At 26.8% G+C, this 26760-nt stretch overlaps 1 protein-coding gene across 1 annotated transcript; it reads right to left on the bottom strand.

Moving 5' to 3' along the window:
* Nucleotides 1-3184: 3184 nt before the first annotated feature.
* Nucleotides 3185-7886, bottom strand: LOC103503571 (probable transcription factor KAN2). The gene is made up of 6 exons (XM_017048008.2): nt 6889-7886; nt 6695-6771; nt 5481-5526; nt 5177-5354; nt 4351-4411; nt 3185-3576 (listed from the first exon to the last, which is right to left on the bottom strand). Exons 1-6 carry the CDS (start codon nt 7586-7588, stop codon nt 3442-3444), a joined length of 1197 nt encoding a protein of 398 aa, XP_016903497.2. The 5' UTR covers nt 7589-7886; the 3' UTR covers nt 3185-3441.
* Nucleotides 7887-26760: the final 18874 nt, after the last annotated feature.

Genomic DNA, 26760 nt, shown 5'->3' with positions numbered 1-26760 from the left:
CTCTAATATGAATTCCAATTTTTTTCTTTGGTCTTTTTATGGAAAAACAATTTTGTTTTAGATTTTAAAAAATTTATGATAGATTTACTAACACAGTTACTAAATGAAACTAATTAATTCACAATTTTTTTATTAAAAAAAAAGAAAATTGATCAAAATAGAAAAAATTGACAAATATTTATACTTCATTAAGAAATGAATTTTATTCGGTAAATTAAAATCCTAAACATGCAGGACAAAGAATTCGAACCTCAAACATTTTTGTCTGAGAGTACCATAACCCTAATTTAGTGACCTAACATGAATTTGATTTATAATGTAAAGGAAGTTAGTGTATGATTTGATGAGGAATAATTAAAGGGGATAATGTGGATGGAATTAGAAGGTGATGAGAGATGGACCATAGAGGGGTAGGGGAGGGTACTTTGACAATGACATACCCTAAATTTGTAGAGTTATTGTTTTCACTAAGTGGTAGTGTTGGCCAAATATGTTGCCAAGAGACAACATATGGCTACAAAACAAAAACTATTTCTCTTCTTCCACATTTTTCTTTCCTTTTTCTTTTTAAATATTCACTTTATTTTCTTTTTCTAATAATTTTTCGTCTTGTTCGGTGGTTAGGACTTACTTATTTCGTAACGTTCTCGTTTTCTGTTTTCTGTTTTCTGTATTCTTTAGTCTTGTAAAGAAGGTATATAATTGTTATTTTTCTTTTTGTTCTTTATCTTTAAATAAAAAATAAGTTTTGGTCTATAGGTTTTGAGTTTTAGTTTCTATTTCATTTTTACGTTTCAGATCCAATACTATGCTTCTGGGTTCATAAGTTTTGAGTTTGATTTTAGTTTAGTCGTTCTTGGGTTTCAAATGGTTACAATTTTACTTTTGAGATTTGAGGTTTGTTTCAAGTGCGATTTCAAGTTTAAATATCGACACATTAACCGTGGTTTTTGACTAAATACTCACTTTTTCCACTTCAGCGTTGATGTTTATTAATCAATAAACTCTAAGAAGAAAGACTAAAAACGAAGTGCACCTTATGTCCCATACATTTCCTTTGTCAAATACCGGATGGGAGGGTGCCTAAAGAAATAACCATCTTGTAAGGTTACTGGATGCATCTTATGTCCTGTACGTTTCTCCGTAAAAAAAAATAAAAAATGAAGTGCAAATCTTGAACTCTAGAAACAAAGTTGTAACAAAGTCAAACTTCGATAGTAAATTTGTTAAATTTTGAAATGCGAAAGCTAAATTGAAATTAAACTCAAAACTTACGAACCAAATACGTGTACGTGGATAAATTAAAAGAAATATATACTCTTTTTTCTTTTTAATAAATAATTCAATTTACCATAAATAATCTTAGATTTACCGTTTCTTATTTTTCGTCCTATCCTTAAAATCTGTCTAAATGAAGTGTAAATAATTTCAACTATTTTGATTGTATTTAAAAATAATTATTTTTAAAAACAAAACACGTTCTTGATATTTCATATTTTCTATTGTTATTATTTTCTCCACTTTTTTGGATGTGTTTGTTTTCATCTTAATCAATAACTTCATTAGTCCTAAATTTTTTTAAAAAATAATTTAAAAACATTTAAAATGGGGCAATTTATATTGTCAATATTGTACCCTTTAAAAAGACAAAATTGAAAATTCAAATTGCATTATTGGAGGTTCACTCCAAAACAAGTTTAGTTGGTAGAACATTTTTTTTCTCCCAACATTTCAATTAAAATAATTTTTAAAACTTTACTCTCAAATCAATGTTTTTCAAATTATTGTTTTTTTTTAAAATCACAATTGAAGACTCATATTTTCTATATCTAGTATTTTCCATATTACATTTATATTACTCCTTATTAACAAATAATTAAAGGGAACATCTAATAATTAAAAACCTAGGATATAATAATAATAATAAGAAAAATAAGAAGAATAAATTAGGAAAATATTTAAAAGTTCATATTAAACCTAAAGTAAAACATATAAATTTTGGAATTTTTAACTTAATCTATTTCTTATTTTAAGCCTTTTGGATATATATTTCACTATATTTAAAAGCTTCTCCTATTATAATTATATATTTTCTTAAAAAAACAAACATTATTTTTAAAATTGAAGATGTGGTATAGTTAAGACAAAAAGGAAAAAAAAAAAAAAGATTATTGAGTTTGAGTGTAGTGATCACTTTGTTAAGTGTGTTAAACATATAACTTTTTTTTTTTTTTAAATTCTAAATAAATTAAACCATTCTTAAACCTCATTAGAAAATCAATCATGCTTTTTTTTTTTTTATTTAAAATTTTTAATTGTTATTGTTATTATTATTATTTTTTAAAAAAGAGATCCATGCATGAGTGGGAAGCACCATTCCCTAAGTGCTAAAGCTAATAAAGAACCCCAAAAAATAAAAAAAAAGTAATTGATTCCCCCTTGAAGAATACATCATTCTAATTGGGATTTAAGTTGAAAGCTTTTTTTTTCTTTTTAATATATATATATATATATATATATATATATATATATATATATATATATATTTTGTATGTTTACATTAATTGGTGTAAAATCTGCAAAATGGGTATTAAAAGCAAGTGCAAAATCTCCTTTTGCAACCCCTACTTTTGTCATTTTACCATCTTTTTCTTTCTCACTTAATTATATTATTCTAATCACTTTATTTTCTTAGTCTTTTTGTTTATATTCTCTCTTTTCCTCTCTTCCCCCTTCTCCTTTATGTAATGTATCTATCACACATCCTCACCATAAATTTTACTAAATATATAAAACTGTTTTTAAACTTGTCAAGAGGAGCTCTTCACTCTGTATAAACTCTTTTTATCGTTAATTTTACAGTTAAATAACTAAATTAGTTATCTCAAACGGTAAAAACTCTTTTTATCGTTAATTTTACAGTTAAATAACTAAATTAGTTATCTCAAACGGTAAAAAAATCAATCCAAACAAACGATCGTAACATGTTTTTACAACAAAACAATCAGAAAAATTGATTCAAATTCATTACAACCATACTCTTAATTTTTCATCACTTTTCTTCTTGGGCAGTTAATTTCTCATTCTTTCTCACACTTTCACTCATTTGAGTGCAAAACAAACAAAAAATCAATTAGATTTCATATATATATATATATGTGTATATATATATGATTTGCTTAAATAAAATAAAATAAGAGATGATTTTTGGGGCCTCAAAGGTTGGTAATATAGGAATTAGGACCTTTGCTTTTAATTTCTTTTCTTGCTTTCTATCTTTCTTGTCTCCTAGTCATTCTTTTCTTTAAAATTACCAATTTCTTTTTCTTTTGTTTTTCCTATGAGTGACCAACTTTTCACTTCCCAACTTTCATTTTTTTTCTGTTCATATTTCTCAAAATGATTAGAAAATTCTTAAGCAAACTATATAATTTGTGTTCATCAAATTGGCCTTCCTAACGTGAATTCTAAATTAGGCTTCAGAGGATTATTATTTGTCACACCACAAATAATATCTGTTGATGAGCTTATTTCTGATAGCCTCTCTTTGTTTGAGCTCTTTGGATCGATATCGTTCTGTACAAAATGATAATAAAAAAAAAGATTATTATTATTATTATTATAACAACATAATAAATAAAATTATGTATTAATTATTACTTTTTCTATATTAACTTAATTATCCAAAAAGCTTTAATTAATATTTATGAGCACACATAAGAAGACTTATGATAATCATTTGCCTTTTAGGTTATGACAGTAATAGTTTCATCCATAAGTTTATATATCTATTTATCTAATTTAAAAGACAAAAGGGTAGTGGCCATGTTTGATTAGAAAGTGTTTAGAAGCACTTAGAGAGTCAACTCAAACGTAATTTTATTTTTAAAATTTTTCAGAATTTGGTTAGGAACTTGAGTGTATCTTATTAGAAGGAAAATATCATAATTTAAAATTTAGGAGAAATGGATATAAATTTCCAAAACATAAAACTAAAAGATGTTATCGAATGCGATTAGTTACAAATGCGGTTTAGATAATTCTATAGTCATCTAGACTTAATTTCTTTTAGTGTATTTTACTATCCTAAGTTCGTGATTTGATTCAATTCAATACTAAGCCGGTCATATATTCAAAATTTATATTTCTAATATATATAGATATTTTTTCTGATGAAAATAACTTTAGGGGTAAAATGCAATTCTATACCATAATCACTCCTAAGGATAAACTCATTGCATGCTCTACTTTAGATTATTCTTTTTACAATGTCCTAGGTTCAAATCCTCTTTGCCTAATAAACAAGATATCAAATCGAGAAAAAGAGATCGAGATGATAAAACAACGTACCTCGAGCGATGAAGAAAGGTCCCTAGAAGAATCATTTGGCAAACCATGCAACCATGCTTCCCTATTAATTAAACATAACCAAAAACAACAAAGGGAAAAAAGCATATTATTTTTCAATTCAACAAAAAAAGAAACCCAAAATTAGACCATGCAAAGCACAAAAAGAAGGGAGAAAAAGAAAGGAAAAAAAAAAAAAAAAAAGAAAGCTACAAATCTTTTTTTTTTTTTTCACTTTGCATTTGGTGCTTTTGATTGATATAAAGCTAAACCAACCCCATGTGACAACCCATTACTAAAACCACAAACTACGAGGAATTTTCAAACTCCATATTTAAATTAATTTTTTTCAATAATAATATTAATAATATTTTGTTTTTAGGTATCAAAATTTTCCACTAATGGGTCCATCAAAAGGGGTTAGCTTTGACACTAAGTTTCTAATTGAAGGTCCCAATTGAATAAGGATTTTCCATATTTGAGCCCCACAAAATCCATAGGACAGAGATTTTTTTCTCTCTTGAAATTAGAGAGTTCGTGTGTGTATGGCTTTTCTTTTTACATCCTTTTCATCTCCATTTTAAGAGACTATGTATATAATTGCCTCATCATGAAGTTTTTTTTAGTGTTTCTCAAGACACACTCACACACGCACACACACACAACAAAAATACATATACACAACAAATTCTTCTTTTTTATATCAGTTCGAAAATAATTGTGTGTCTTTTTGTTTCGTTTCAGATTAATTGATAACTTAACATTATTATATCATAACAAAAGATTTACTTAACCATTAAAACTTCAAAAGAGTTTGAAATTAAATTACCTTGAAGAATTGCTCCATAGGGCATGATAATCCTTGTCTTGGTGAGGGTTTTGCCTTGAGGTTTGTTGAATTGAGTTCTCATTTTGTCTTCCAATGGTTGGTTTTTGAATGTCAAATATTATATCTTCAATATTGCTTGTGTCCCCAGATGAAGCATTTTCATATAAATCTGATTGGCCTATAAAAATAATCAATTAAAAAAAGAAACCCAACTTTAGAAAATAGTTCTTTTATTTTAAAAAGAAAATAAGAAGGAAAAAAAAAAGAAAAAAGAAAAAAGAAAAAAGAAAAAAGAAAAACCTACCTGAAGAAGCTGCTGCTCTGTCTGTAGTCTTCACTGTACGGTACATCTGCAAGATGGGAATTTTACCATATAATAAAATATATATATATATAAAATGGGTTTAATTTTGATTTTGATTTTAATTTTAATTTTAGTTATTTAAACAAATTGTTCAAAAGCTTCAAAATTTCCCACAAAATGGAATATAATCATAATATAGAAAAAGTGAAAAGGATATAAAGAACTGTGGAAGATGCTTGAGATTAAACTCTATTCATGGAGGTGTGGTTATAATTTAAGAAAATAAAAAATAAAAAAGAACTGATTTTGAAGAAGATATGATTAAGTAATGATGGGTTTTATCACATTTTTTGCCCTAAATAATCCAATTTATTCCAAATATATTACTTTTTGTTTTTTTCTTCATCTTTTTTTATGTTTATTTGGGACATATAAATAGAGACCCCATTTCAAGTACTATACATGAAAGCTTCATATCAACTAATTTTTTTTTTCAGTATATTAATCTCATTAAAAAATTACTAAAAATTGGAAATATGGGACATTATTGATTTATCTTTTTGTTTACACCACACAAATCAATTATCCCAAATGTTTGAAAAACTTAAATAATTAGTAAAGAAAGAAGAAGAAATGATTAATTTATTCAGTTTACATTAAATTTTAACAGCTACCACTTATCTCATTTACTCATCAAAGCCTTGTCAACTGGAAAACAGTCTCTCTGAGCCACCTTGTCTTGTGTGCATGTGTTACAGTTGAATTTATTTATTTATATACTATTTATTTATTTTTACTCATAGTTGGTATGGCTCACTCTCCCAAGCAAAAAGCTGTTTGTTAGCTAGCAGAAGCAGAACCATCAGATCTAGAAGAAAAAGAAAAGCTAAGAATTTGAGGATTTAAAATAAGAAGAAGAAGAAGGAAAAAATACATTGGAATTTGAAAAAAAAAAACATGTCAATAAAAAAAAACCCAAAACCTCGATTTTCACTCGACAAAGTTGCTGCCACAAATTAATTAAGGATGTAACAACAATGCAAAACTCCCCTTTCTTTATTTATGCATAATTAGCACACTTCAAACATCAATAAATCACTTGGGATTCTTATTTTCTTACTAAAATTAAACCCTAATCATGGTTTTTTGTGCAAAAATTAGAAACCGGGGTTTTGATTTTGTAATTAAAAAGATTATGAGTTATGTAGTTGTACCTGTAAATGAGATTTCACATGAGCTAAGGTTAGATCTTTGACATCCATGAGCTCGAGAACCGACTTCGGCGTCGCTCCTGATTGTTTAGAGTATGAATAAAGGATTAAATTTACCGTAACTCAGATTTTGGATAAAACCCGAGAAACGTAGGAAAATAAAATGAAGGAAAAGAGAAGAAATTTAGGTGAAATACTTTCATGGCCACCAAGAAGTTCAACAGCATGAACAAAGCGAGCATGAAGAGTAGAAGTCCATCTCATCCGTGGTGCTCTCATGCTGCGTTTGGCTGGAAACCTAGACAAGAATCTCGACCGCATCATAATCTGGCCGTGGTTAGCGGCGGAGGGAGTGACAACGCCGCCGTTGCCGGTACCGACGGAGGGATTATTCGTCTGATGGTACACCGGAATTCCTCTAATGGGTCGCAAAAATCCCAAGTCTTGACCATTTATTTGCCCTGGAAACGGGGTCGGTGTCGGGTCTAGCGATGACGACGGGGGCTGCGTATTGTGGTGGAAGATGGCCGTAGGTCGGTTGTGGGTTTTGTTTAGGGTTTCAAAAAGGTGAGCGGGGGATTCGAGGACGGGATAACGATGATGATGATGATGATGAAGAAGATGATGATGATTAGGAGTTGGAGAAGGAGAAACATTAGGGTATTGATGATGGTTAATTTGAGTTAAATTTGAAAGAGAGAGATCAAAACAAGAGTGAGGATGAAGATGATGAAGATGATGTTTAGGAGTGGATTTATTATTCCAAAACTCCAAATCAACATCTTCTTGTGAAGAAGAAGAGCTACTCGTCCTTGATCTCCAAGATGAAGAGGGTTTATTAGTATTTGGAGGGCTAATTTGTAGTGACAAATCTGGTTGAGCAGGAAACAACTCCATATCTTTTTCCAAAAAAAAAAAAAAAAAAATGAAAAACAAAAAACCCCTCCACACACCCAAAATTCTTCTTCTTGTGTCCTTATTCCCTCTGGTTTTGTTGTGTATTTTTCTCAAGATGTAGAGACTTGTTGAAGAAATGAAAATATGGGTTTTGAAGAGAAATGAGAGTAGATTTGTGGGTTGTTGTTGTTCTTCACTCTTGTATTTGGGATTTTGAAGAAAAAAGGAGAGAGAAAGGGGGGAGAGAAAGAGAGAGAGAGAGAGAAGAAAAATGAGAGAATAGGTATGAAGTGATGAATGGTTATGTTTTCTTTTGTGTGAAGTATATGTGAGAAAATGACAGTTGAGGAGCAATGGATGAGAGAGAGATAGAAGCGAAGGGTTATTGTTTGTTTATTGGACGTGGGGGTGTAGGGTACTAGGTGAGAAAGTGACCACAAAAAAAAAAAAAAAAAAGGTAAATAAGATGGAAGTTTGATTGCTTTTTTGGTTTTTTACCTTTCCTTTCTCTCTCTCTTTTTCTTTTCATTTCTTTCTCTTCTTTTTGTTTCTTTATTTGTTTTAGGTTATATAAAATATATAATTTCGTAGTCGTTGCGAATATAACAATCAGGTGTAGAGTATTGGTAGATATAGCAAAATAAAAAAAAAAAAAGAAAAAAAGAAAAATTGTAAATATAACAAATTTTATATTCATCTTTAGAATATATAAATTTATTATTGACTATATATTTGATAGGAGTCTATCTTAGTTATAGTTTATCATTGATATATTTTGCTAGATTTATAATTCTTTAACTATGTTGTTATTTATGTAATAACAAGCTTTAAAGTGCAATCCATGTTGTTAAAACTTTTATCAAAATATAACAAAATGAACTAAAATATTTATAAAGATAGCAAAATATCATAGTATATCTACGATAGACCATGATAAAGTACTATTTGTGTCTATTATGACAAAGATAGATATATATATATGTCAGGTAGATTGTACTTTGTTATATAATTGTTGCAAATATTTTCAACAATTTTGTCATTTAAGATATGATGATTGAGCGATTTGAAAAAAAATGAAAACAAAAAATAGAGAGTCCATGTCTTTAAATTTTTGTTAGGTAGTAAATCGTAAATTGTATCATCGCATCAACGTTAAAGCATAGCTTAACGGCACAAATATTGTACTACTAAAATAATTTATCAAATTTGTTTAATTTTTTTTCTTTTTAGTGTTAATTTTTTTTTGTTAAAATTTTGGATTATAAAAGTTGGATATGCAATGAAAATATAAAAATATAATTTAATATTCACAAAAAAGTTAAAAAATATTGAAAGATAATATTAGAATCAAAGTATTAACTAAAATTAAAAGTTGTCAAAGGTCTTATTATTAAAATACAGTAAAAGAAAAAGGTAAGTTTATTAAAAAGTTAGAATGAATTTTGCCATATTTTGTAAATAGTTTTAATATTTTTCTATTTCTTAAAATATCATTCATTATAAATATAACATCGAAAGTAAATCTTCAAGATGGAACTTTTAATTTAACTACGGTGAAAAGAGATTACAATTTTGAAATCAGATATTAAATTATAAATTTACGGATATTATTATATTTACAAGAGTTTTATCGAATAATATTGATAGAGAATTTATGAAGTATAGGATGAAATTCTAACGTTTAAACGTTGAGGGACCCTAAATTACAAAGTAATTACAATCGAGCTTTCAAATCATTCTAATTTATAGATAGTTATTGATAAAGAAAACGATGAACCTTCCCAATAAAAATTTACTTCGAACACGTTTAACTTTGCGAGTATAAGGTTAAATTATCAACTTTTGGAATGAGAATCGGTGCTTTATCTACTTCATAATTAAATATAGATGGGCTAAAATCAAAAGAAAAATTAAATGAAAATTAAAAAAAATCAGGAAAATCATGATTTATGTGGAAAACTAAAACTAAAAAAAAAAAAAAAAAATACATGACCCACTAAAAAGAGATGTATCATGTGAAAAATCGTTAGGTTAAACTATATGCAAAGTACTGGTAAAATTTGTATTTTGTGTAAAAAATATGTTTGAACTTCAAAAAAGAGTTAAAAAAAATCGTTATTATTAGCTTTAGAGGTAAACCATTAATTTTTGATAGATATAAACCTTTTACGTTAACGATTTGAAATTTGATTATATAAAGAAAATATACATAATAATAAATAAAATTAAATTACTTGCCTTTTCCGACGCCGTTCCCGATACTAAGTCTAATGCGTCAGGGATAGATTTTTCTCCCGACGTCTTATCCTGTGTGTTGGGAGAGCCTGTTATTTTTTTTTTTTTGAACAGGAAACGGTGGGTCAGCCTGTTATTCCTAACATCGTTTATGTCGACGTCTTTGACTGCGTCGAGAGAACCCCGATTTCTTGTAGTGTTCAGGTAAAGTGTATAGACCATAACAAATAAAAATACGAGAAGAGAATAATGGAACCACTTATTAGGATCGTCATCTTAATAAGATTGTATGTTACTTTTTCTAATTAAGCCAAATTGCTACAATCATACAAATTTTTAATTTCTTGTATTGACCCCAATAATTACGAGAGCACATTCCCTAATTAATCATACTCTTCTTTTCACTCTCGAATTAACTAGGTGATTCACATATCATATCATATCATTCTTAAAAAAAGCTAGAGTATAATTAGCATATTCAACTTTAAAGTGTTGATAACCGAAACACAAAGTTAAAAGTAGCTCGTTTATAATGCTTTGAACAATGCCTATCACTTCTTTGAGTATATTTTCGACAGAGGACAATTACTCTTTTAATATTTGAACAAATTCGAACGGAGTAAAACTAAAATAACATCCCTTTAGTTCAAAGCTGGGTGTTTCTATTTTCTCTATACATTTACAGCACTGTAGAGAAAGAGAGAAAGAGAGAGAGGGAGAGAGGCATAAGGTTGTTGGTGTACTGCTGAAAGTAAGGTCATTGGTGTTGCTGTTTTAGTTTTAGGGAGCCTTCTCTTTAAAGTTTTTTGTCATTTTTTTAGTACTTTCGCACTTTATTTTGAGTCTTATTTTTAATTTATTATTTCTTGCTTTTTATTTATTTATTTATTATTTTTAAAAAATAAAAAGTTAAATTATATTTTATATATTTGGTTGCTGTATTATATACCATATTGTGTTTTCAATAATAACCATTTCTTCATTCAGCCAAAAATTTCCTTCAATGGTAGAAATTAAATTTTGATGCTTTTTTTGTTTTTCAACTCTAGCTTTCACACGCAATGTTTAATTTAATAATTACATTACCTTTATAATTTCATTCATGGAAGTAATGTAACCAGTAAGAGTCGTCCACGACTTTTTCAAACACTATAAAACTTTTCCACATGCAACTCGGATAAAGAAAGAGTTTAATTTCATTCGTGACGATAATGACAAATTTATTTTATAAGTTAAAATGTGATTTAATTGTAATGGAAAGAGATATCTGTACAACGGTTTATTGTTTGCCACACAGAATCTAATGCTGAAATTTAGAGAATGAAAGAATGTGGACGTTTTAGAATTTGAGAGTGAGAAGAACTTACTTTTGTCAACGTTATAATAATGTATGTATAGGAATTTTTTGACCTAGGACTCCCTAACGTGGGGTGTTTCGAGATCAAACTTATGGTAAATGGGTTTGAGGTATTTTATTAGGTTTTTTTTTTGCTCATTCCCATAAATCGGGACATACATTGGGCATGACATTATACATCATAAGGCTAGTTTTATTTCGGGGGGTTTTGGAACTCTCTCCTCTTCATAGAGGTCATGGTGTGCGATTTTGACTTCAGTATTATCTCTTTTCTCCAGTAAAACTGTCCCTAAATATATTTTTACTAGATATCGATTATCCCATTTGGTCTAAAAATCACATCTAATAAACAAAATAGTCTTTTAAGTCCATTTAATTTATTCTCTTCAAAATTTAATTTGGTCACGTTTATACATTCAAAAATCGTATTTTGTTTCAATATACCCACTTTTCCTCTACCATACTCATGTACATATTGAAAGAGAAACTAAGAAACCGAGGATGAAATAATTAGTTTATCATACTTATATGACATCAGAGCCCATAAAACCCAGACGAGAGTATTCAATTCAAAATTGAGATTCAACCTAAGAATGGTAAACTAAAAAAGACACTACGTCAAAACACACGTTGATATGATTCCACCCTAAAAAGTTTAAGAGACCTTCACAACATTTATAGAATACACAAGTTACTTAACTTTGTCCATTATTTTCTAACATAAAGTTTTATGTTTGTATAATAAAAACTTAATTGGTAAAAACTATTATTGAATTCAAAAAAAAAAAAAAAAAAAAACTTAATTAGTTCAAAGATCTCACGAAAGATTCGAATTTTTGGAGTCTCATTATGATCTTAAATTGGATGCGACATGACAACAACCAAAACCCACAAACATGTGCTTATGATTAAACTCTATGTTTTGTCATTTTTTTCCCCACTACTAAATAACGAAAAATAAAAACTTCAATTCTCACAAGAAAACATATGCAGAAGGAAAATATTCCTAATTTCATCATTCATGATTTTCACAATACTTGTTCTTTGATTCCACTCTATAAATAGAAATAAAAAAAAAGCCAATTGTTTATTTTTTTTTATCAATAATTTCTATAGCAATAAAATAAAATTTACCTAAAGGGTTAGAGAAATTAAATTTATATTACCTTGGGTTTTTGAATGGTTAGAAGAAAATAAAGTTAATTAGTTTTCAAAATATAACAAACAAATGTCATTTCATCAAATCAATTTTAATTATCAAGAAAAAAGAACTTTTCAATCATCTTTTTCATCACAACACCAATGTTGTTGAAATTAAATTTGAAAAAAAAAAAACATTTTTCGTTATCTTTTCATGATTTTTAATATGCATAAAATTAATTTCTTTTTAAGAAATTGTAAAATATAGTAGAGTGCACGAAATATTTACACTTAATACAAAAATCAAATAATGAATTTTTGTCGAAATAATTCGTCTTTTAAAATTATTTTTAAACCCCTTTTTATGGCATAATTAAAAGTTTTTTCTTTCTAAATTTTAAAGACAAAATTAAAAATAAAGAAAATACCTTTAATGTTTAATGTTTGTCGTTTGTTTAAAAAATACTCACCATATTCTTTTCAAAATTGTATTACATATATATATTAAAACCTTCCAAGATTATTGAATTTAAAATCTCTGTTAGAATGTTGGATGAAAATGAGATTTGAAATAATTTCTAGTGTGTTGCCAATGTAAAACGATATGTTCGATTTCCAATAATTATTGTTATTAGGTTTTCTTTATCATTCAACATTCTAACAGAATTTTGCTCCACGAGTAGTTTTAAAAAGTATATGAAAGACATGAAGGATAATATATATTACTATTCCTAACAATATAGAGGTATTTTTTAAACAAGTTAAACAGTAAATTTCACGGGGTATTTTTATTTATAATAAATTTTGTCTTTTTCAAACATAAAGATAGTCTAATTAACAAATATTTAAACCATAGTATTTTGAGGAAAATAAAACACAAAGCAACCAACACACACACAAAAAGAAAAATTCAAGAAATACAACACTTAAGCAAACAAAAATCTTGAGAGTAGCGTTGTATTAGTTTATCATTGCCCTAAAGATACACATGCACAAAAACTCCTTTGAATCAAACACTTTTTTTTTTCACTAGATAATAAAATAATGTGAAATAAAAATACAAAGTGATTTATGAAAGAGATAGACTTTAAAATCATAAAAGATAAGGGGGATTTTGATTGAACATGAAAAAGAGAGAACTTTGGGGTAAGAACAAAAAGCTTAAGGAAAGACATACAATAATAATAAATGGAAGTTTATTGCTTTTAAGGGAGTGATCATGAGAAATGAAAATGAAAAACCTTTTTTTTTTTCTCACCTTTTTATGAAAAGAAAAGAGAGAATCAATTTGGCAAGAATGTATGAATATGTTGGAGGTATAGAAAGGATTGAATGAAAGGTAAGATTTTGGAGCTTTTTAAAAAACCTTTGTGAAATGAGCATTGGGTATAAAGGCTTTACCTTTGTGGTGTAAACTTTGCTTTTTGAGGTTTGTCTTTGAACATCACTCATTTGTGGCTAACTTTCTACATAATCCAAACACTCCCCATTCCTTCTCTTCCTTTTTCATTTATATCTTATCTTTATGTTAAGTATATTGTTTTATATGGGACCATGGAATACCATAGTAAGATTGAGGGGAGATAAAAAGAGAATTATATTAATTGTTATTGTGAAGGTTACAAATGACTAGAGATTAAATAGAAAAAATTACTACAACACCTAACAAAAAAAGAAAGAGTACATATAATTTAGAATACGTTCGACATAATAATACATTAAATATCGTAATACTTATATCCTAATGTTCTTCTTCTTTTTCTTTTACATTTTATGTGGGCACACACCTATTTATGAACCACATAAAACACCAACAAACCATACATGTACATATTTATCTATATATTAATGAGCTATAGATAGCTACTAGGACCAGCCATACTTAAGGAACCAATTTAGGCAACACCCACCTGAAAATTTATGAGAATTTGAGCTCAAGCAATCTCCAAAGGTAAAAGAATAGAGAAAAAAAATAATTGGTCCAATTTTGGTTTTCTAAGTTTCTTAAAAGCAAAATTTGTACTATTTGTGTGTTTGTTGAGTGAAAGTACAATTTTAAAGATATGTCAATAAAAATAAGGTAACATAAAAGATCTACATTAACATTGATTTTCCTTTGTGACCATAGGTCAGAAATGGTCCATATATCAGATCTCAATGGATTGGCATTTGGATCGGTGGATCAAACAGTGGTGATATTGCTTGTTAGTTGAGTGTAAGATGTGATCACTAAGATCACAATTTTATAGACATGTCACTAAAAAGTGGTAAAAGGTAGCATAAAAAAAATTGCACCAAATGTGTTGATTCCTCTTTTTGGAATAGGGTCTAGGCGGTCCATACAAGATCACTAAGATCCGCTTTTAGATTGGTATAACACACATAATTGATATCGGGTTGTGGTGATATATAGTTTGTGGCAAGGTTTGGAAGTTAGAAACTTGGTGATAAGAAGTGAGAGAAATATGAGAGAATGCTGAGAAATTTAACTTTGTAAAATCTAAGAGGAAAAAGAAATAGATTCATTTTTATTGACTTTTTTATGTCTTGACATGTGTAGGATCGAAAGGGATCGAAAGAGATCAAATTTCTTATAGTGATTATTGTTGAGGTCTGCAACTACATCACTGTTGAGCACCATACATGTTAGGTTGCGATATTGAATATTTCTTGTTTGAATGATTCAAGGATGCATTGTAATTGTTTTATGAGATAGTACTTTGAAATACTAAACATGTTTAAAACATATACCGTGTATAATTGAAGCTCATAAAACTAATACATAATGTTAATACAAAATTCACCTTGTTCATTAGTGGTCGCATATTCATCGATTTGTTATTATTTTTTAATGGAAGACACTTATGATACTAAATTATAAACTTTCGAAAATAATTGAAGACCTAAATTTCTCCGTATTCTACAGACCACAATTTCAATTTAACCTAAAAAATCGACTTTCTAAATTAACTATTATCTCTCATGGCAGTGGGTTCTTCCATTCAACTCTATTCTAATTTTTTTTTAATTATAAAGAAAAATCTCATCTTTGAAAAGTTCATGAATGATATTGTTTCAAAAAGAAAATTGCATATACGATCATCGAGAGAAAAAGGTCAACACTAATTGTGAGGGTGAAATCAACATCAAAGTTATCTCACAAATGCTTTACTACATCTTGTTCAAATTGATGTAAACCCCTTTCTAATAAAGGAAATTTTGACCAATAAAGAGTCCATTCCCATAATGGGGTGTCTATCCCTAACAATGCAAAAATGCCAAAACCTCCAAAATTTTCAAAGCAATTTTAATTTCTTCATCTTGTGAACTACCTTCCATGACATTGTTTGTATCATTAGTTCGATCATATGCAACCTAAAAGTTGTGAACATCACCCTCTCTTAATTGCTTTGTGTTGAAAGAGGGAGTATTTGATGCTGTATATGAAAGTATTGCATACTTATTTGAATTTTGTGACTTTGATGCCAATATCGATCACCATCTCAGAATTAGTAAAAACTCATTATCTTATTAAGAGTGTAAGGTCTCTTGATTTTATTCATTATGGAATCCTCAATAAAAAAAGATAAAAGGGAGGTGGTACAATATAACAAAAGCAAAACTAATTCAACCAATATATTATTACTTTTTAACAGCATAATACATGTAATTTATTATAGGTACTGATCCCAAATTTTGTAAAAAAAGAAAAAAACACTTTGATCTTCACACAACCACCACGAAATAAGTTAGAATTAAATTTGATCAGATAAATCCACTTTATTTTGTGTATCATTTTTTTCAACTTTTGGCCTATTTTCTCAGGTTCATTTTCACCCAACAATTTGGATAATTGTATTAGGTACCACTTTTACAACTAATAATTAAGTGTATAGTAACATTGTTTATAAAAATTTGTAAATACAATATATACTTTATCATCATAGACTTCTACTATTCATATGGTCTATTGTTAATCTGACTCCTACCGATTAATGATATACTATCACTCCTATGTTGCTTTGCAAGGGATGTTTTGTTCCTTTGGTATTGAATAAAATTCAGACACTTGAAATTTAGTTTTTTGTGTCTTGACTTGAGAATATGATTGTGAAAGTTCCTTTACAAAAGAATCACATGCAACCCCTATATATATATATATATATATATATATATATATTAGTCAATTGTTGACTCTATTTGACACACCTTTAATATTCTCAACACATCTCATTGATTTTATAATATTGTTTTAAAAAAATATAAAAAAATTAATAAATGAAAAACAATGATAGATTAATGAGATTTCAAAGAAATCAATTGAGGTACAAAAATTTGTATAATCTCGAGATCAAGAAGATGCCATTTTAATGGCAAGAAACGACACAAGTGGGATTTGTTTTAGCAAAATTGTTAAGAGATTTAATTACAAACATTAAATAATTGGGTTTGATGTTTCCTAGGGTTCGAGACAACATTAGAAGCAATATGAAATTTAAAATTATTACATATTATATAATATTAATATGTTTTTTTTAATTCCATTTTAATATATATATATATATATATTTTTTGTCTGTGTTTTTTCCTCTCAAATAATTTACCTAAATTAGATCTTTGTAGTGGAGACCAATGTAGAACATGAATACAAACACTGACATTTTTATATCATCTAATATATTTTGTTAATATATGTTTTAATTTAATACATCCATATAATTGTATAATCATACACATCATAATCAATCTCTTATGATACTTTTTATATTTTAATTTAAATCATATACTAAGTTGTCAAATTTCATTCGATTTTTGACCAAAAGTTTTGAAATGAATAAAATAATCTTGTGTTTTCTTTTGTGTGTGTGTGTGTATATATATATTTATTTATATTTATATTTATATTTCTGTATTTTTTGTTCATTTTTACCTCTAGCTATGTGTATTCTACAATATCTTGAGGTTTGTACCATTTATAAATATATGGTTTTAATTAATAACATATGAACTTGAAAACAAATTCCTTTATCTCTTGTTTAAGCTAATTTTGGGCAAAAACCCATAGAAATTTGTTTTCTTTTTCAATATCTTTTTACCATTTGTTTTCCTTGTATAATATATGTTTATGAGAATTTGAATCATAAATTTTGTAGCTGAGTTAGACGTTTTTTCTATAAAAATATTTTGATCTCTAATCCAATATTAAACATTTGTAATTGATTTATATTAGCTAGTCCTTGTTTGGAGTGCATTTTAATTTGGATTATTAACGGTTAGTATTTGAATTGCATACTATTTTAATTGGAGTAGAAAATAATAAATATTATAAAAGAAAGAAAGAGAGGACGAAAACTTGAAAATATTAATGATGTAGTTGAATGTAGGTTATAATAGTTGACATTTCCAAGTAAAACAATCGGACTCCCAAACATGGAATGGGCTAGCTATAATGATGGACACCTAATTACTAGAAGTTGGAAGCTCAAACACCTCCTAATAGCTAGATTCCAACAACAATAAAAGTCTATATCAGATACAAACTTATATCGTTTCAGTCACTCAAAATTTAAAGGATGAGAAAAGTATTTTTCCTACCCTAGTTCACTTCACAATTAGGTATTGTGTATATCTTATTTATATGTAGTAATTATCAATTTTTTTTTACAATTATGAGGCATCATTCATTAATTTCATTAAACTAAACTTTTCGTTAGGGCGACGTAAAATTAGGTTAGGATATGTCTAATGTTATATCACAAAAAACATTATTATAATATAAAGTTTTGCAACTTTCTATGTTATCTTAAAATTTCATTCAAACATCTCTAAAAACACATCCCTAAACTATATTTTAATTTAATAAAAATCTTTATATAATGCCAACCCACATCTAGTCTCTTAGGTACATGAAAATGTGGGAATTAGGGTTTTGAATTGATGCAGATTTTGAGGAGATTAGGGGGCTTCTAATTTTGTTTTAAACAAAGCATTCTCCACAGTGTGGAAGCATCTAATTAAATTTTGTCAGTAAGTTTATTAATTAAAAAAAAAAACAAAAAAAGAGGGGGAAATATTTAATCATAAAAGGGTTTGATTATTTTTCAGTATTCCAAGACTATGGGTTTAGTTAAAACAAAGTCGGGGAGAGAATCTCACATTAATGCAATTATTATTTAATTTTGTGGTCTGATTCCTTATTATTATTTTAGTATATGGTCTGACCATGCATATTGTTATTATATCATAATGATGATTGTTTTTATTATAAAGTTGCCGTAATCAAGAAGGGAACTTACACGAATCATATGGGCTGGAGCCCATCTCAAATAAAAACAAAAACTTTTGTCTAAGAAACATAAAAATTTTAGCATTCTTAATTAAAATTTACGTAGCTCAACTGAATAAGATTTGTGATATATAAATCCATCTACTCTAATTTATACTGAAAAAAAAATTATATTCTAAAACTTTTTTTTATTATTATTATTTAGACATCTCTAATTATCTAATTAGAAAAAGAGAAAAAATAAAAGAAGTTTTAGAAACATCCTCGTATTTCATTGGACAATTATAGAATATATTTAAATAAAAAGAGACGAGAAAAAAAATGATGTAAGAATCCATCATTAAATGAACTTTTTTTTTTTCTTTTTTGAAAGAAAAAATATACAATAAAGAAATAACAAGTAATATAATCAAATGAAGTTTTTTTTTTTTTTTTTTTTTTTTTTTGAAATAGCATAAAGTTGATTAGAAAAGACATTTTAATTTTGGTTTTCCCAACATTCTCTCGTGAATTAAAAATCAATATAGATTATTTTTTTAATTTTGTTATTGATATATAAGTATTTGTTTGACTCATATGAATGAATTTGAATGACTTTCGACTATAATATTTATATATTAAAAAAAGTTAAATTACAAAATTTAGTAATTAAAATTTTAGATTTTGATTGGTTTCTAAATTTTAAAAAAAATCAATATATTTTTTAATTTTTAATTTTATATCTAATAGAAAAAAAACAAAATATATCATACCTAAATTTAAATTATATTTATGAATCTTAAAATTTAACTCTATATTTGATATGTTTATTAAATATAAAATTGAAAGTTTAAAAATTAGTTTATTAGACAATTTTGTTGAAGATTCATCGATTCAATAGATATAAAATTTGTCTAGAAAAATCGTATACACTTTGGAAAGCTCAATATCACTCATCTACCAAATTAAAAATTTAGAAATTTGTTAGATGGTTTTAATTAAAGGTTTAAGAACCAAATAAATATGTATATATATAAACTAAAAATGGTAATTTAACTTTATAAAAATAATACATAAATAATGGAAATTTTATATTTAGGATTTAAATTAGATGTCATACAAAATCATATGTTATTGTGTATGTCGGCAAAAAGAGTGTTTGACCTTAATATATATATATATACCATAAATTAATTCTCACGTGAGGGGTAAATTATAATCCTACTAATTAAGCTAAGAATAAATAAAACGTAAATTAGAATATATCATAAATTAGTTCAATTTTTATGTTTGTACTTTAGATAAATTTTAAATTTAAGTTCTATTGTTTAGTTTGTTGTTGAGTTTAGAAAATGAACATGAATGGACCGAAATCACGTCAAATGATAAAGATCTTGAAAATATAAAAAACATGGTTATGAAAGGACTTAAAAGTTTTTAAATATCAAAATAATGTGTACCTTCGTTGTCGGTGGCTCAATTATATAGAAGATCTAAAGCTATGCATGTTTAGATTGGTACAGTTCTACGTTGAGTGACTTTCTGAAAACTAATTTCCTAGAACATGCATGTGAGTGAGGATAACATACACTTTTTGTAAGGACTCGTATTGGATAACAATTTTCTCTCTTAAAAGTAGTTCAAGTTCAAGACAAGTAAGAATGACATTGTCGGGTCAGAGGGAATGTAGAGGAATGTTGGGGATGTTAAATGCGAAATTTAGATAATTTGAATGTTACTACCTACACCAATAAGAGTGCAATTTTGCTAAAGCATAACTTGAAACAATTCTATGTTCGATGATCTTCTAAGAATTTTTTTTAAAATGCATGTGAGTGACGACGAAATATATTAAATTTTAAAAGTGTACAAAATAATTTAAAAAAAAAGTACAAAAACTAAATTTGAACAAACTTCAAGAACCAAATATTACTTTTGCCTAAAAATTATTATGAAAAGAGAATGGATTATTTTAGCTAATCTCATATTAATTATTATTTAACTTTAGCAAAGACAATTCAACAATTGTCATCACGTGATTGACTTAATTATATTGGAATTTCAAAAAATTCGACTTTAAATTAAAAAAAGAAAAAGAAAAAACAACCATTTAGATTTTTCATTTTCTTTTTAAAACCTTTTTTTTCTTTTAAATAAAAAGACAATAATTCAGATGGATAAGTTAGTATTTATAATTAATGCACATATGGGTCTACATGTTTCCATTTACTATGCAATCTTTGACATTAATTTATGTGAAGAATATGATATTTGAATTTTCTTATTCTCTTTCAATATTAGTGGTTGGATGTTGGAATTATGAAACCTATCTTATATTATATATATAATCTCTAATTTGTTTATATTCATGTGTGAATTAAATGCTTAGGCAAACCAACACGTTTATCTATATTCATAAAAGCATTATACGAAAACAAATTTACGTCTATATTATTTAATTAGGAGAGAAATTCTACACAAAAACACATCTTGAAAAGTCTAACCTTTTTAATGTAAATTAATTATGTCAATTAAAGTAAAAAAATGAATGAATTAAAGTCTATTTAATTAATTTCATTGCTTGAAAATTGACGTGTTTAATTAATTAATTAGAGCTAATTTAATTTTAATTAGTTCTATTAGTTTTTATAATCGATTGATTATATATAGTTGGTGGTTTGTGTCATTATTTAGTTATTTTTCTTTTTTAAAAACAATGAGTTTTATTGTTTTTTTAATATTTTATTTCATATATTACTTTGGCCTCAATTTAGGTCAAAAACTAAATCAAATTAATTTGTAAAGATTATTCGAAGTTGTAAAGGTATTTATTGGATTATCTTCGAGTGGAGGGAGTGGATTATAATGAAACTTTCTCACACGTTGTCATGTTAAAGACTAGTACATGGATTTATTTTTTTACGGTAATCTTGACGAAAGTATTTACATGAATTAACCAAAGGGATTATATTTTAAAAAAAGGTAAAGAGAAAAATTTTGCAATTTTAATTGGTCCATTTATGAATTGGAACGGACATCCAAATTTTGGAATGTTAAGATTTGATATTGTAATCAAATTGTGTGGCTTTTACTAGAATATTGATGAACCTATCAATAGTTCTTTAGCTTTCGTATAGTGTTGTATGTGGAAGATATCTTACTTATTTGGAATGATGTAGGCATCTTCATTAACATAAAGAAACGACGATTTACTTCTCAATTACAAATGACAAATATTTGGGTGAAGCAATGGTTTTTCCTAAGAATCCAAATTATTAGGGATAGCTAGAATGTTAGTCCAGTCTCAAGCTTGTTAGATATTCGATGCAAATTTTTAAAAAGGGTTTACTACCTTTCAAGCACGGAATTGTATTGTCTAAGAAATAGTCTCCCTAGACACCTCAAGAGGTTGAGGATATGAGACGAATTCCTTATTGCATCAGTTGTGGGTAGATTTTCTTATGTATATATGTTATGTCGTGTACTAGATTAGACATATATATTTTATGCAATTGAGATTTTCAATAAAGATTAATTCAATCCAAAGATGATCACTAGACTGCAATTAAGACAAACTTCAAGTATCTAAGGAGAACGAAAAACTATACACTTGTAGAATGGTGTTAAGGATTTGATCCTACTTATAGAATACACTAACTCTAATTTCCGAACCGATAGAGATTTAACATAAATTTGATAGTTTAAAAATCAATTTTACAAAACTAGTTGTACCTAAATCACTTTTTCTAAAATTACTACTCTAATTATCACCTTAAACATACCCTTAATTAGAAACTTTAAAAATATTGAGTAGATGGTTTGATATTATACATTTGTCCTTTCTTCCTTTTTCTTTTTTATTCCTTTTCTTTAATTATTTCATAGAAAGTCTTCTCTTAAATTTATTTTATGCTAAATCATTTTTATTATTGTTCGATTGGTATTGAATTGCTAATCTATCTTAATCAATTTAAAAATAAAAATAAAGTAGTTGTTCTTGAAAGTTCATATCTGGTTGGGAGTTTTGGATAAATTAGAATTAATTAAAAGTTAAAATTGACAAATTTAAAATGATTTGTTTTTAAGAAAAACAAATATCTTATTTTACTCCTCGTTTTCTTAATATTTGAAGTAGGATATTATAAGATGAGTGCAACAATTTTTATCTATTAGACATATCTAAAATCTTGTCGTACGATTTCACAAAATTACGTAATTGTTTACATAGAATTAAATGATAGAAATACGTATCTTTGAATTTTTCCCTTTTGTTATATAAAAAATTATCGCTCTTCTTCTTTTCAAAGTTGTAATGGTGTGGCAATGACTCGATCAAAACAAAAGTTTGGATCACTAAACTCTTTTAGATCTCTAACACATCATTCCAATTCCAAATGATTCTTACTCGACGGATGATATTTGCAACTTATAAGAGAATAATTAAGGTATTTGTTAAACAAATTGTAAAGTTTATGAATATGTTTCATAATTTAACCAAAAATTAAGATGAGATGAATAATAATTAATTGACGATTAATTAAAATTGGTTTCTTGATTTCCTAATGTAAATTAAATTAAATTTGAATGTCCTCCAATAAATAAAATCAAAATTAAAAAATTATTAAAAATTGAAATGCTTGAAGAAACCTTTTCTTCCTATTTTTATGTCACATCAAAAGATTGTTATCACATTAGGGAAAAAAAAATACCAAAAAAATCTAGAAATTTTTATGAATTGAATTCTACATTTTAAATTGTCGGACAATTGGGTGGAGATTGTTCTACTTTGGATCAAATCACAACCTAAAATAATCCTAAACCACACAATATTAAAGTTAATTTGGTCTCTTTTTTTCACTTAAAATAAATAATATTTAAATAAAAATTAATTGAAATTTAATCCATAATGGGAATGATAGTACATTAGATTTTATGACAATAATCTATAATATATATATATATATACACATATATATCAAACTTTAAGAGACAAACCATGATTGATTTGGTTGTATGATTCTTATTTGGAAGAGAATTAAGAAATGGAATTGGTACTAAAAATAAAAACTTTTTTTTTATCCCTTTTGGATTATATCTCTTTGTTCTTTTCTTAGACCTCAAATAAATAAATAATTTACTTAATCTTATTTATTTTAAAAAAGAAAGAACTTATTTTTTTACAAAAATATTTAAAATGGGTATAGGGTTGAAAATGACAATAAACTTTTATGGGAGTAAAGTTTATATTTTTATTGGTATCATTGATGATGGGAACATAATAATAATAATTATGAACTCAAAAGAGAAATAATATTCATTATTGATTATTGATTTATTATATTATGCTTTTTTCTAAAAGGTAAAAAATGGTGGGTAGAAAAGAAAAAAGAAGAAAAATGATCAAATTCGGATAATTTTTTTTTAAGAAAGTTGCTACACTATGGTTAGCAATTTTAACTATTGATTATAGAAGAGAAATGTAAAAGTGCTTCCAAATATATATATATATATGTGTGTGTATGTATTTTTGTGATTTTTTATCTAACAATCTGTGAGATGAGAATTAAATCTTTTATTTTAGGGTTGATAATACGACTGTAAATAACACTATGTAATTATATTTACGTTGATCGTTATTGTGGAAATTAATATGAGTTGTTAGCAATTTTTTAAAATTTGATTCGAAAAAATGGGCAAAAAAAAGAAAGAAAAATTTATTGGAAAAAGAGCAAACATTTTCATACGTATGTGATTTGAAACTTTGTTTAAGATTATTAAAATGAGTAACAATTATAGCAAAATCTATTGATGATAGATTTTTCATTGATATACTCTTATAGTCTATCAATGATAAATCGATATATATCAATTAATTGCAAATGACATCCAATATCGTTTTTGATGTCAACCAAGTGGTAACCAATAAAATGAATGGTTTTGAAGTTTGTTGCAAATAATAACGATCATCAAAAGTAATAAAAGAAAAACATGAATATGTCGAGGTTCTACACACATGCATATAAATTGTCTTAAGTTAGACACATCTACCATTGCAATTGCATCCACCCTACTTCTATAAACCGAAAACAACTTTCATTCAATCTTGTTTCCAATTTCTTAGTCATACAATTATGAAGCTAATTAGATCATAGATATGTTAATGCAATCTCTTGATCATATGGTATGTACGATACCTTATGGGTAAGGTCAACTGACAGTTTATGTCACGGTCTTAACTTCATATTCTTTCGTGAGATTCACTTTCATTTTAAGATTCTACTAAAATGTTAGCTTAAATAGTTGATGTAAATCGATTGTGATAACTTAAGTTTCAAGTTAATGATGCAATATATATAGTTGCATTATATTGATTAAGCCGTATAATCCCTTTACTTCTTTAGGATATCCACAATATCAAATTCTTTTAGCCGATAAATAAAGAAGAATAGGAGCACTTCTTTGAATCAAATGATAATTACTAATTGACAATTCAGAGATTTTTTCGACGATTTTTAAACAAGTTAAAATATTTATTATTTACAGTATATCTACGTTAGTGATGTTTGTTTTTCCTTTTCGTTCTTCATGAATTTTTTTAATAATAAAATGAAAAGATAGAATCACTACTATTCTTAATATCTAAATCGCTAAACTTCGATAAAAAAAAAATTAATATGGATATTAGTGTGTGTTGGAATGGAAATCTATCCTTTTAGTTATGTATATTATAAAATGGATATTGTGGAATATAAATCTGAAAGATTTTATGAATATTTTCTCCCATTGGCATAAATAAATTTGAAAAGAGAAAAAAAGAAAGTGCCAATAGCATAGACTAAAAGTAAATAACAAAAAGATGAAACATAATGAATCTTTTGAAAAGCTAACAAAGAGAAGGTTAATAATTTGGGAAGTGTCTTATAAAGCAATTGAAAGAAAAAGAAAAAAGCAAGATTTTTGACAAGAAACCATTTACTCTTTTTTTTTTTTTTCTTTTTCTTTTTCTTTCTTTTTTCTTTGCTTTGTTCCATTTCCAATATCTCAATTTTTGGTCTAAAAACTTTTTCTTCCATTCAACACATAATATTCTCTTCAAATAATAAAGGTAGAAATGATTATAAAGGAGGGCAGGTCCCACAAATTTAAAGCCTTTATTTATTTATTTGTGTATTTATTTAATTATTGATTATTAATTTTTAATGAAGGAAGAAGAATGTAATATATGTTTGACATAAGAGAGGCAAACATGTCCCACAAAATAGGAATATGACGTTTTGTGGAGCAATTTGGTGGTCTTTGCCATTTGATTTTGACATAATTAGTGAATAATTCTATGTTCATGTCCTTTGTTGTAAATGAGAAGCAAAGAAAATATATATTATCCTTTACTAATAGAAAAAATGAAGTTTTAGATTTATTCCTTTTCAAGTGTACATTCATTTTATTTAGGAATTCAACCTTTGTTTTTCTTTTTGTTTCTAGAAAAAAAAAATTGTGTTTTCTGCGGGCTTTCGTAAGATTTTCGAAACTCTAGTCTTTAAAACTGAATTTATCATGTTCGTTTGGAAAACATTTTATTTTTTTGTTAGCATTTTCTCACGTGCACGAGTTGAGACTAGACCAAATTTTGAAAACAAAAACAAGCTTTTAAAACACTTTTTGGCTTTCAAATTTTGAATTTAGCTTTTGAGAATATGAGTAAAAAGTAGATACGAAAGCAAGAAATTTACAGATAAAAGTGATGCTTATAGACTTCATTTTCTAAAACCAAATGGTTACGAGACATGGCTAATAGAACATTTTGATTATTTTGCATTAATATGGTCAATAAATTAGGTTTGAGGAAAAAAGAAGGAATCCCCATTGTGAAATTGCTTTAAAGAGGGTTGTATTATGAATAGAGGTGGGCTCATTATTGGTACTGATTTGCCTCTTTGTAGCCATATTAAATAGCTAAGGCCCAACTCATTGCCTGATTTTGACAAGAAAATAAGGAATAAACTAGACTTATTTTAGTTATATAGTGTAAATATAATTTAATACAATGGTAAAATGGAAATACAAAAGCAATCCAACCTAGAAATAAGAAAGTCGATATTTTTATCTCTTTCACTTTTGCAATTGAGATATAGAAAATTGGTTAAAACTTCATTTTTCATCTTCAAGTTTTGTATT

Source organism: Cucumis melo, chromosome 4 (assembly GCF_025177605.1).
Source record: "Cucumis melo cultivar AY chromosome 4, USDA_Cmelo_AY_1.0, whole genome shotgun sequence".
Lineage (NCBI taxonomy): Eukaryota > Viridiplantae > Streptophyta > Magnoliopsida > Cucurbitales > Cucurbitaceae > Cucumis > Cucumis melo.
The sequence above is the reverse complement of the archived record's forward strand: the minus strand, read 5'-3'. Positions and strand labels throughout refer to the sequence as shown.